Consider the following 13,137-nt stretch of genomic DNA (forward strand, 5'->3'; position numbering starts at 1 on the left):
ATAAACCCAATAAAGGTGAAGAGGTAGCCTGAGCATCCAAGATCCTCCTTCAAAGGGGTGAAAGAGAGAGTGTTTGCCTCGTCTCTGCCAAAGATGCCTAACTAAAGGACGTGCAAGCCCTTATATACTAATCTAGAGTTACAAAAGATTACAAAAGTCCAAGCCCAAAAAGTGCCGCTCAGCGGTATTTACCGCTCAGCGGTGATTGCGCGTCTTCTTTCTTCCCCTCAGCGGCCATTTGCCCCTCAGCGGTTCCAACGCCACCTCTTGAGTGCCGCTCAGCGGTAGTTTGCCGCTGAGCGGTGCCTTCGACTTCTCCTTTTTGCACTCTTTCTTGTCTTTTCTAATGTCCTCTCTCTTATTCTTCACTTCTTTCACCAAATTCACCTCAAAACCTGCACAAAAACACTTAAATCAAGCATAAACCTGTCCAGCTCTCTTATTTCTGAAAATATAAACAAAATGCATGATTTCAAGCTAGTTTTTAAGTCTAAAGGTTGCTTTTAGTATCACTTTTAAGCATGAAAATAACAGTTTTTCAACTGTTATCACCCTCCAGCGGACACAATATGACCCAGAAACTGCACCTCCTTCATCCAGAATTCACACTTGGACAGTTTTGCATACAACTCCTTTTCCCTCAACACGCTCAGCACTGCCCTCAAGTGTTCTTCGTGTTCAGCTTGCGTCTTAGAGTAGATGAGAATATCATCTATAAAAATGACCACAAACTTGTCCAAGTATGGCCGGAAGATGCGGTTCATATAATCCATAAACACTGCAGGAGCGTTCGTTACTCCAAATGGCATCACTACATACTCGTAGTGTCCATAACGCGACCTGAAAGCAGTCTTCTGGATGTCGTCCTCCTTCACCCTGATTTGGTGATATCCCGAACGCAAATCAATCTTAGAGAACACCGTTGCCCCATGCAGTTGATCCAAAAAATCATCAATCCTTGGCAACGGGTATTTGTTCTTGATGGTCAGCTTGTTCAATTGCCTGTAGTCTATACATAACCGAGAGCTGCCATCCTTCTTCTTCACTAAGAGCACAGGCGCTCCCCAGGGTGATACGCTCGGCCTTATGAATTGCTTCTCCATCAGTTCTTCAATCTGCTTTTTGAGTTCAACCAACTCTGCAGGCGCCATACGGTATGGTTGAACAGATATAGGGGCTGTCGTGGTCACCAAATCAATGGTGAATTCAACTTCCCGAACAGGAGGCAACCCTGGTATTTCTTCTGGAAAAACGTCCTGAAACTCTTCCAAAATGGACGTTCGTTCTTGCCTCAAATCTCCCAGCTCTTGATCTTCATGCGTCATGATCAAGAAGCAAGACGCGCCCTCCATAATATCTTCTTTTAATTGACCGAGCGTCACACCTACGCATTCTTCATCTTCGTCAGGAAATACTAACTCCTTCTTGCCACAATCTATGAGAATGTGGTTGGCAGCCAACCAATCCATCCCTAGAATTATTTCCAAGTCCTTCAAAGGTAAACAGATTAAGTTCACCTTATAGCTATGCCCCTCAACCACAATAGGACATCTAATGCACACGGTAGATGTCCTAAGCTCTCCAGCCGCTAGTGTTGATACCACCAAGTCGAACTGCATATCTCTCTCCACAATTCCCAGCTTTTCAACACACGCCTTCGAGATGAAGGAGTGCGTCGCCCCAGAATCAAATAACACACAGCAAGGTATTCCATGAACTAGGCAGGTACCAGTGACGAGCGTACCTGAGCTCGCTACCTCCGCTCCAGTGATTGCATATACCCGTCCAGTAGCTTGGGCTCGACCACCTCTTCCTTGTTGATTTCTCCCAGCGTTCGGCGGCCTCATTACTGCGCGTCCGCCCATGTTGCACTCGTTCTCCAGATGGCCATTTCGCCTACACCGAGTGCAATATTTTACTCCAACCAATTGAGGACATGACGAACGATAATGTGGCCCTCCACACTTGTAACATACAACGCTACCTTGCTGCCCAGACTGTCCGGCAGGAACCAAGGCTTGAGATCCACTCGTGTTGGCTGCTGGACGAGCGTAAGGAGATCCTCTCTGATTCACATTTCCCCTTGAGACAATCGGCCCCCTTACTGTTTGCTGTTTCTTGTGCCGTTCCGCCTCTGCCAAGTTCTTCTCCAACACCTTGGCCCTCTCAACCATAGCAGGGAACGTTCGGATACACAAACTGGAAATCACAACCTTCAGATCACTGCGTAGACCGTTCTCAAATTTTCTGCACTGCCACTCCTCACTAGTGGCCATTGTATTGAAGCGAATCAAGTGTTTGAACTTGTTCGTATATTCAGAAACTGACATTCCTCCTTGGACGAGCTGCAGAAATTCAACCTCCTTGGCAAAGCGGACGCTGTCAGGGAAATATTCCTCATAGAACTTGTTTCTAAATACTTCCCAAGTAACCGGCTGTTGAGCGTCTGTTAGAATGGCTCTGGCGCTCGCCCACCAGTGGCTCGCCTCTCTAGTTAGCAAGTACTCTGTATACGCCAAGCGGTTTTCATCCGGACATCTCTTGGCGTTGAAAATTCTCTCCATATCCCTCAGCCACTGGTCAGCTTCGTCCGGTAGACCCTTCCCACTAAACTTGGCAGGGTGATGCTGAAGGAAACTCTCCAAACTCCATTCAGCATTCGGTTGAGCAGCGTTTGAAGAAGATGCTCCAGGCGCACCTCTAGTTGCGGCAAGAATATCCATTAATTGCCTTTGCGTGTTCTCAGAATTGACACGCGAGGCCTCCAAACCTTGCATAGCAGCTTGGTTTTGTTGCATCAGGGTGGCGTTCTGCTCTAGCAACGTTGTGTTCTGTTGATGCAGCCTTTCAACCACGGTTTCCAACAACCTAGTGTTGCTGGACGTATCGGACTCATTCGGTTGGGGAGGAGGAGGAAGTCTAGGCGCCATTAGTTCTCTGGATCAGAGAAAAACGAGCGTTAGTAAAGTTCAAGAGTTAAAACAATAACTCATTAACACATAATAAGCACACAGCAAAAACGTAGTGCACTCATAACCTACAGTGTTCCTTAAAAGAACAAAACTGCTCTGATACCACTAATGTAACATCCCAAAATACAGTAATTACCATAATTGAGAATTAATTACAATTAACAGTAACATAAACAGTCTTTGCATTAATCAGGATTAAAAGCCAAACGGCATCAGTACAAAAGAACGCGCATAACGCATACAAGGGAAAACCTGGAACGAACGTTCTTTGATATATAAAACAACGTACGTCAAAATAGAGGAATATAAGATTAATACGAACGGCCTAACAAAATACTTGGCCGAACGTTCAAACTACACTAACATTTACAGTCCTGATCTAACGAGCACTCTAAGGCTCTGCCTTTACTTCAACTTCCACCAGATTAGCTTCATCCAAATTTTCTTCTTCCAGCATTTGCTCAAGGGATGCACCACCATCTGCTCACATCCACAACGGATGATCATTGCATTTTGACAAGACGAAAGTACATGGACAGTAGACAACACAATGGAAATGCAAGGGTAAGCTTATAATATTTAATTTATACAATCAACACATACATTTACATTTCAATTCACACATACAGCATGTAACTTATCCAATAAAAATCACAGAAATACGTAAATAAGACAGACCGTCCGGACTGTATGAACCATGTAGTTACAAGCGTCCTTGCACCCGAGTGGTGTAGTAACTGATCAAATCTCCCAGCTGCCACTCGAGGTTAACCCTATCTGTCCGAAGTACTCAATGGACTAGGGCCTCCTGCCATTTCCACGCATGAATACCCTCTTCTACTTGAAGAGGCGTATCACGGAATATCAGGATGGACCGCGAGGCTTAACTTATCCAGGTTCATACTTTACCAAATTTCACATTCAACACATCTGAGACGTTCCTCCTTGGAACGCTCGTTCAAATTCCACAATCGTATAATTCATTAATACAGTGTTCGAACATCTTAACATTTCATGTTTATAATATTTTCATTCTTTGTTCCACTCTCTGAAAAAGACGGACGTTCAACTTTCTGAAGGAAGAGGACGTACTTTAAAACTGGATTTAAAAGAACTTCTTAAAATCTCAAAGACTTCAGAATAAAAGATCAACTCCAGAATATTTTTAAATACTAAGAAGTCAGATTATCTCAATTTAGATGAATAGACATTAAAGAGAATACTTGAATATATAAGGAACTTTGTATTCGGAAGGAACAGGCTACCATTCAAAGACCGGACGCGCAAAATATAAAATTTTCAAATGTTTGGACGAACGCTATTTACGTTTGGTAAGGAATTAAAGAAAATGACGAACGTTCGGTTTAAGACCGAACTCTTTATTAAAGCGAACGCTCGGTATATGACCGAGCACAAATCATGACGAACGCTTGGCAAAAGGCCGAGCGCTCTTTAGGACGAACGCTCAATATGGAACCGAGCGCTCTTTAGGACGAACGCTCAATATGGAATTGAGCGCTCTTTAGGACGAACGCTCAGTATAAGACTGAGCGTTACTTATTTATAAAGTTTCAAATATTTATAAACATCTAAGTTGCCCGAACGCTCAGACATTCAATTGGGGACGCTCGTTCACGAGCAGAATTCTTTCCAAATGAAGGAATCCCATTCTAATTATTTTAAGGAAAATCGAGCGGTCTATGACCGTACGATGACGAGCGTCATTTATAAAAGGGGAGATTTAAAATTTCAGATTTTTCAACCTTAACAGAATTTTCCAGATTTCAAATTTATAAACTTTATAACTTTCATTCCAGATTTAATTCACCTTAAATATCATCATCATATAGATCTCAACATTTTAATCATTCCAACTATACAATAACCATACTCCATTCATACGTAACCAAATCAACATGCATTTCAATCAAAATCAACACATATATAATACATACAAACAGTGCTTGTTCATGACAGATCAACCAAAACCAGAAATCATATCAGATATCAGTAATCTTCCATAACAGCTCAAACTTCAGATTTATTATACATGCAAAATCAGAACATATAACATACAGTATAAATTAAACATATAAGCTCCCCTTACCTGGTCTAGCAGTGAACTCCCTACGCGAACGTTTGTTAACTTGTCCCAACAAAATTTCCTACCCGCAACGTGATTCTCAAGTGTTTCACTAACTCTAACCAAAAAGAACGAAGGAGAACTTAGTGTATATTCTAACATGCAGCTGCATCAAGTTCGCATGCAACTCAGAAAAGGGTTTCTAGGGTTTGAAAGCTTACCGGATGCAGAATTCTAATATGTTCGGTTCCAGTGAAAGCTCACGACACCGTGAACGATCCTACGGTTTCTGAAATGGAAGCAGAGATGTTGATGGTGAGTTATCTTAGAGAGAAGATGAAAGGTTTTAGAGAGAAGTTGAGAAATGGCCAGGGTTTCGTGAGGAAGAAGGTGAATGCATAGAATGGAGTGAAGTGTTTTCAGAGAAATCATTTTCTCTTCCTCGTCAAACGGTCGTGCACTCCCGCACTGCCACCTGGATCCCACTACAGCTTTTAGAAGCTTCTAACGTGACAGATGGCATGCGTGCATGCAGCGCTTGGTGCGTTTTTAATGCACTGAGTGTGTGACGTGGTGCGTGTTTCAGAGAATGATGTGGCACGGTTTTTCAGTGCACAGCAGAGGGAAAAGCATATTTGAAGTGGGCTTTAATGAGATAAGCATTGATTATAGTGTGCATTAATTTGATTTAACACAGAATTATTATTGCTAATTATATAGGGTTTTACATTATGTATTTCTCTTCCAACTTCTACACTAATTCAAATAGTACACTGAACTGTCTTTTAATAACTTAATTTTAACATTGTGCAAAAATAGTTACTTTTTCATAGTTTAGTTGATAACACTTTAATTTATATTTTTTTTATCTATATTTCATATTTTAAATATATATTTATTGTTGTCGCAGTAGTGTGAAATATATATCGTATTGATTCTTATTTTGGCAGTGATAGGCTGCAAGTTGACGGTCAAAGTATGTTTTTTTCAGTTCTAAATATGGCAACAAAATCGTCCATTGTTTCGATCTTAATAGTTCCGTAGAGTTATAAGTCTGTTCTGAATGAAACAGTTGAGAACAAACTAAGAGAAAATGGTGGAAGATTCCGTTTTCATTACAGTAGAATCTAAGGCAGACAATTAATTTGGATCATTACTGACTTTCCCATGCATGCATGGTGAAGGTCAAAAATCACAAGCACAAACTACTAAACTGAGAAAAAGGATTTGGAAAATCACAGAGCTTTTTCCTCTATAAATGGACACCAAATATACAACATGAAACACAATCCATCATAATCCAAGTAAGCCATTAAAGCCAAGAAGGATAATAAACCAGAAACCATGTCAACTTTTAACTTGTACATCACACTCTTAGTTTCTTTCTTACTTTCTTCTTTCGTTTCTAGTTATTCTGGGATTGGTGTTCAACTTTGGTGCAACCAAACCCCAAATCCTCAACCATGTGAGTATTTCTTGACCAACAGCCCCACTCACCAATACAAATAAATCAACCAAATATCTGATTTCCTCCAACTTTCACTTCAACTTGTTCAAGAACGTGCACTTATAGCCCATGCTAACACTCTTTCACTGGCTTCAAAATGCCGTAATCCACGTGAAACAGTTGCCTGGACTGATTGTGTTGAACTTTATGAACACACCATCCTTAAAATCAACAAAACCTGACCCTAACACCAAGAGCTCCCATGTTGATACTCAAACATGGCTCAGCACAGCTCTCACTAACCTTGAGACATGCAAAGCTGGGTTCTACGAGCTTGGGGTTCAAGACTATGTTCTCTCTTTCATGTCCAACAATGTTACACAGTTGTTGCGCAACACTTTGGCTCTTAATAAGGTTGACTATGAAGAACCAAGTTACAAAGATGGGTTTCCAACATGGGTGAAGCCAGGTGACAGGAAATTGTTGCAAGCTTCTTCTCCAGCTTCTAAGGCCAACGTAGTGGTGGCAAAAGATGGTTCTGGAAAGTACACAACAGTTAGTGCAGTCATAAATGACGCACCAGTGAGTAGCAGCGGAAGGTATGTAATATATGTGAAGGGTGGAGTGTACAATGAACAAGATAAAAGCAAAGAATATAATGTTGGTGGGTGATGGGATTGGAAAGACCATAATCACATGTAGCAAATGTTGTAAAAGGGCTGACAGAATCACGAACAAAATTTCTTCAGGCGTGTAGAGTCATTGTCCTTAAGGACTTATCCGCGGTGTGTTGCGCAAGTCTCTCAGGATACAACAGAAACTTTCCAAAATATTTCTGAGAATCTCAGAACTAGTAAGGATCTCTCAAAAGAGTATAAAAATAACCCAGAATAATTTTAGAAGAGAAAAAAAGCTAAAGAAGGAAACTCAGAAAAAAGGAGAATGAGAAAGACTGAATTTGGTGTGTTTTGGAATGAAGGAGGAGCTCCCTATTTATAGAGCTAGAAAGAATAAAGAAAATAAAAGAAATTAAAAAATCATAAATGATTTAATTAAAAAAAAATTTGAACGTTGAAAGAAAATGAACGTTACCACCCAACATTCCAAAAATCAAGCTCACAATTTAATGGTTTTAAACCACACATTAACTTTTACAATAATATAATATTAATATATTATAACAATCCCCCACATATTGCAAAAGAAGTTGAAAGAAAATTCTTTTACTCAAATAGTTCAAACACTAAAAGAAAGATAAGAAACTTTTATTCTGGATCTCATAGGATGTAATGCATAAGAGCTGGTATAGCAAGCTATATGAACCAGTCTTAGATTGAGATATTTAACACACAGTGTAGTTGGTATAGTAAACTATATGAACCAAAGACAATTGACGTGTGTTAGAGGTTTATCAATCATAATACACCCCCACAATCCTATAGGCAGCACTATGTTCAGCATAACCTAAGAACATAATCACAAGTTTTAGAGCCTATTTTCCTTTTCTTAGGATCAGGTAACATTACCTTAGCTAGGCACCCCCACACTCTTAGATATTTAAGGTTAGGTTGGTAACCTTTCTACAACTCATAAAGAGTTTTACCGGTTTTCTTATGGGGTATTCTATTTTGTAAAAAACATGCAGTAAGCAAAGCTTCTCCCCAAAGGTTATTAGGTGCACCAGAACTAACAAGCATAACATTCATCATTTTCTTAAGGGTTCTATTTTTTCTCTCAGCTACTCCATTAGACTAAGGTGAATATGGTGGGGTCACTTCATGAATAATTCCTTGTTTAACAAAAAATTCATTAAACAGTACATACTCACCACCTCTATCTGATCTAATCCTCTTAATTTTCTTATTCAACTAATTTCTACTTCTGCTTTGTAGGTTAAAAACACATCAAAGGCTTTATCTTTATGTTTGATTAAGTAAACTTTGGTGTATCTAGAGTAATCATCTATAAAGGTCACAAAATAATATTTACCTCCTCTAGACATGGTTTGTTTCATATCAGCTAGATTAGTATGAATTAACCCTAACAACTCAGTTTGGCGTTCTACAAAAAAACATGTTTTCTTTGTTAATTTAGATTCTACACATATATCACATTTACTACTCTGTTTATCATGCATATTAATCAATCCTAGTCGTTGTAATTTCAAAACATAAGAGGAATTCACATGTTCTAATCTAGCATGCCATATATCATACGAGTCAACAATATAAGCAGAAGAACTTGATTCATTAATATTTTCAGAAACATTTAGAATGAAGAGTCCTTGATCACAACATCCCTTCCCCATGAAAACATTATTTTTTGTCATAATGATCTTGTAATACTCAAATGACACTTTAACCCCCACCTTTCCCAACAGTGCTACATAGATTAAATTAACTCTGAATGATGGCACATGTAGCACATCACTCAAGGCCAGAGTCTTTCCAGATGTGAGTCTGAGAAGAACTTTTCCTTTTCCTAGAACAGGAGTGCTGCTGGAATCACCGAGGTAGACGTGTTCTTCTCCATCCCCTACACTAGTGTAAGAGGTAAAGGCACTTCTGTTTGCACAAATATGCCTGGTAGCACCAAAGTCTACCACCCATTTGCTCACATTGGTCATCATATTTACTTGAGAAACAACCGTAGCAATAGTGTCATCTCCTTTGGCTATATTTGCCCTAGGAGGATTGTCGTTTCTCACTCTATGCCAGGTGGGTTTAGATTCATTGGGACGGGATTTAAGAAAATTATTTTTCATTTTGTGATCAGGTTTGTGTACATACCTTTTTGGAGCAGCAACAACTCCATATATGTCTAAAAGGGTGGAAACGCGTTCTTGCCAGCGTCGGAAGTTCTGTCCAGAGGAAACCTCAATTTTAGACACGTCCGTAAGTGATTTTGCAAAGACCGTTTGGGTTCCAAGAACAATGGTTTGGCTCTCCGAAAGGCATGTTGTTGACGTCAGTCATAAGTCCTTAAGATTATTGTAAAAGGGCTGACAGAATCACGAACATAATTTCCTGAGGCGTGTAGAGTCACTGTCCTTAAGGACTTATCCGCGATGTGTTGCGCAAGTCCCCCAGGATACAACAGGAACTTCCCAGAATATTTCTGAGGATCTCAAAACTAGCAAGGATCTCTCAAAAGAGTATAAAAATAACCCAAAATAATTTTAGAAGAGAAAAAGAGCTAAAGAATGAAACTCAGAAAAGAGAAAAATGAAAAAGACTGAATTTGGTGTGTTTTGGAATGGAGGAGAAACTCCCTATTTATAAAGCTAAAAAGAATAAAAAAATAAAAAAAAAATTAAAAAATCATAAATAATTTAATTAAAAAAAAAGTTGAACATTGAAATCCAAAAATCAAACTCACAATTTAATGTTTTTAAACTACACGTTAACTTTTGCAATATTATAATATTAATATATTATAACAGCAAAAGTGTTGGAGGGGCACACGACCTTTCGTTCAGCAACTGTTGGTAAGCAAAAACAATAAACTTTTCTTAATTAGTTACTGATCGCATCTGGTTTACCAATTTCTTGTTGATAAAAAAGAGTTATCCAAGGATGAAGCATTTAATATCATATATAACTTTTGCAGCTGTTGTTGGAGATGGATTTATAGCACAAGACATCACGTTTAGAAACACTGCTGGTGCAGCAAATCACCAAGCTGTTGCACTGCGTTCTGGATCAGACCTATCTGTATTCTACAGATGCAGCTTTGAAGGTTATCAAGACACGCTGTATGTGTATTCTGATAGACAGTTCTATAGAGAATGTGACATATATGGCACAGTTGACTTCATCTTTGGTAATGCAGCTGTGGTGTTCCAAACCTGTAACCTATATGAAAGAAACCCTACAAATAAAGTCAACACAATCACTGCTCAAGGAAGAAGCAGTGATTTTAATATATCCATTTATTTGTTATAATATGTCTTTTTCTACACTTATGATTTTAATATATGGTTGTTGTTTAATTTCTGAATGTTTCTCGATATAAGAAGAGATATCTTCATTTAATGGATCAATAAATGTTATTTAGTTGGATTGATTTCATTTTATTTTGTGTTAATGTTTTATTTACTTGCAGTTTTTTATATTGTATATTTTTCTAAAAATGTACATATTTTTTTGTTCTTAATAAAAAAAACAGTAAAATCATATTACTTTCAAAATATATATAAATTAAAAGGGAATAAATTTTGTAAGTATTTGAAACTAATATTTGTAACAGTATGTTTGTAATCTCTTATCCATCGTATCACTCAATACAATTAGACGTATTTTTTAAAGACAAGTTGAAGTTATATGTTAGATTGGACTAATGTTGGAATATATCGATGTAATGGGTTGTAACCCACGAGTTAATCTGGTTCATTATGGGTTTGAGTTGGGTTAAGTTTAAAAAAAAATTTCAGGTTAATTTTCCTGATTGAACTCGTGGTGAGTCAGGTTGGCTCATCAACCCACCTAATTTAATTTAATTTAATTATTTATTATTTTATGTTTCAATATTATTAGTTAGCATTTTTTTTATTATATTGTAGATGAGCATAAAAAAAGATGTTTCTAGACTCTAATATTATAAATGGAAGAGTGATACAAAAATTATTAATATTAAAAATTTATTTGTTCGTCTTTTGTGTTTGTTTTTGGATTACGCTTCGATTGTATGATATTTTTTTTATTATTTTGAATTGTATTTGGAGTTTAACATTATTTTAGAGTGAAATTTATTTAAATTTGAATTAAAAAAATTATCTTTTTTAATTTTAAAAACAAATTATAATTAAGTAAGTTAGTGAGTCAACCCGTTTAACCCACCAATATATGGTGGGTTTGAATTTTTTTAGCTCGCTAATAAGTCAGCTGAGTTAGGTTGGTTCACTAAGTGACCAACCTATGGTGGGTCGAGTCGGGTTAACCGTTTTGACAGCTCTATGTGAGAAATATACATTTTTAAATAATTAAGTATTTATAATAGTTTTTTACTTAAGAATCAACTTCGTGTATAGTTTAATTATTAGTTATTGTAAAAATGAAAACTTTTTGCATTGATGTATGTAAAATAAATCAACCTAATTTATAATATTACAGTTCAATGACAAAATATTATTTAATTTATAATAAGTTTATGGTTAAAAGTACAGTTTAGTAATAAAATAGTTCACTAAATTTAACAGCAATGTATTATTATAATACTTTTTATACATAAAAAAACTAAAAAACATATTTAGTTTTTAAAAGAATAAATTAATATTTTTACTTAGATTAAATAAGACCAAATTGATTTATATTGATATTATTTTTCTTAAAATATATTTTAATTAGAGTTGTAATGTTTTACAATTTAATTGTATAATTTAAAGATTAATATACTATGCAATAAATCACATTAACTATATTTTATGGCTTAATACCTCTTTTTATCCCTCTTTATAAGGGAAATGTTCAAGTTCGTCCTACCTTTTTTAAAAAGTTCAATGTGGTCCCAAGTTGTGAAAAAAGTGTCCAATTAAATCCTTTTTGGTCACGGCGTTAAATATTTAACGATCCAGCTGACAGCGTGGAGTGATCTGTGCAACGTGGCTGTTTAGGTTTATAACGTGGTTGCATAAGGGATAAACTTGTGATTTTCATTAAAGTCCACATCAGGTTCATCTTCCACCTCCACCAATCGTGAATTTAGGGTTTCTTCCCTCCACTCCTTTGTCCACCACGACACTCAGAGTCATGTGCCGCCGTCTCCTTCTTCCTCCCCTCTCTCTCCTCTCCTCCCCACAAAACCCACCAGCTTTCCAAGCACGCCTCTCCCTCCCTCTCTGATTCCGCCAGCTCCCACCTCCATTTCCATCCAACTCCGATGATCTCTCTCCAAAATCTTATTTCCCTGGTTATTCCATAGCAAGATCATATTAAATGATAAAGATTAGTGTTTCGTGTTTAATGGAATGGAGATAAAGCATTTTCTTTCATGGAATTGATTGAACTTGGGATTGTAGTTGGTAAATGAATCTTATATGATATGTTAACTCTGTTTTGTTTCTGTTCTTTTTTTGATTTTGTTTCACCGGTCTTTATCCCCGTTAAAGACCTTGCCAACTACAACAATCTCTCCATTGAGGCGTGGCTCTAAGAACGTAGATCCTGATGCTGTATCAGTTTGTTGCCCACAATGTATGCAGAACTGCGAGCGAGAAGTAGCACAAATGTTGAAAGAAACTAAGAAATCAAATATTGAACTCAAATCAGAGGCAAGAAGAAAATCAGGTACTGTTTGTGGGTCCTGACAGAATTGGCAAGAAGAAAATCCTCACTGCAAATGGTTTGCCAGAGGACCTCAGGTACCTCTCCAAGGATGTGAGAGAAGAAACCCTAAATTTAGGATTGGTGGAGGTGGAAGAAGAAGATGATGTGTCAACAAAATTTTTTTTTTTAAATTCAAAATTGACACGTCACCATGCCACGTAAGAGAAAAAATGAACAGCTCATAAAGTTTAATCCAGAGGAGCAGTTTCATCGTTAGATATTTAACGCCGTGACCAAAAAGGATTTAATTGTACACTTTTTTCACAAGTTGGGACCACATTGAACTTTTTAAAAAAGGTAGGACGGACTTGA

The 13,137-nt window shown here is 37.5% G+C and overlaps 1 protein-coding gene and 1 pseudogene across 1 annotated transcript; one reads left to right on the top strand and one right to left on the bottom strand.

Annotated features, from left to right (window-relative positions):
• Positions 1 to 661: 661 nt before the first annotated feature.
• On the bottom strand, positions 662 to 2,564 carry LOC148191570 (uncharacterized). Its single transcript, XM_088100589.1, has 3 exons — positions 2,329 to 2,564; positions 1,602 to 2,199; positions 662 to 712 (listed from the first exon to the last, which is right to left on the bottom strand). Exons 1-3 carry the CDS (start codon positions 2,562 to 2,564, stop codon positions 662 to 664), a joined length of 885 nt encoding a protein of 294 aa, XP_087956715.1.
• Positions 2,565 to 6,399: 3,835 nt separating this feature from the next.
• LOC148191571 (pectinesterase 2-like) lies at positions 6,400 to 10,446 on the top strand (annotated as a pseudogene).
• The last annotated feature ends 2,691 nt before the right edge of the window (positions 10,447 to 13,137 follow it).

Source organism: Vigna umbellata, chromosome 10 (assembly GCF_029865625.1).
Source record: "Vigna umbellata cultivar VRB3 chromosome 10, Vumbellata_1.0, whole genome shotgun sequence".
NCBI classification, from domain to species: Eukaryota; Viridiplantae; Streptophyta; class Magnoliopsida; order Fabales; family Fabaceae; genus Vigna; species Vigna umbellata.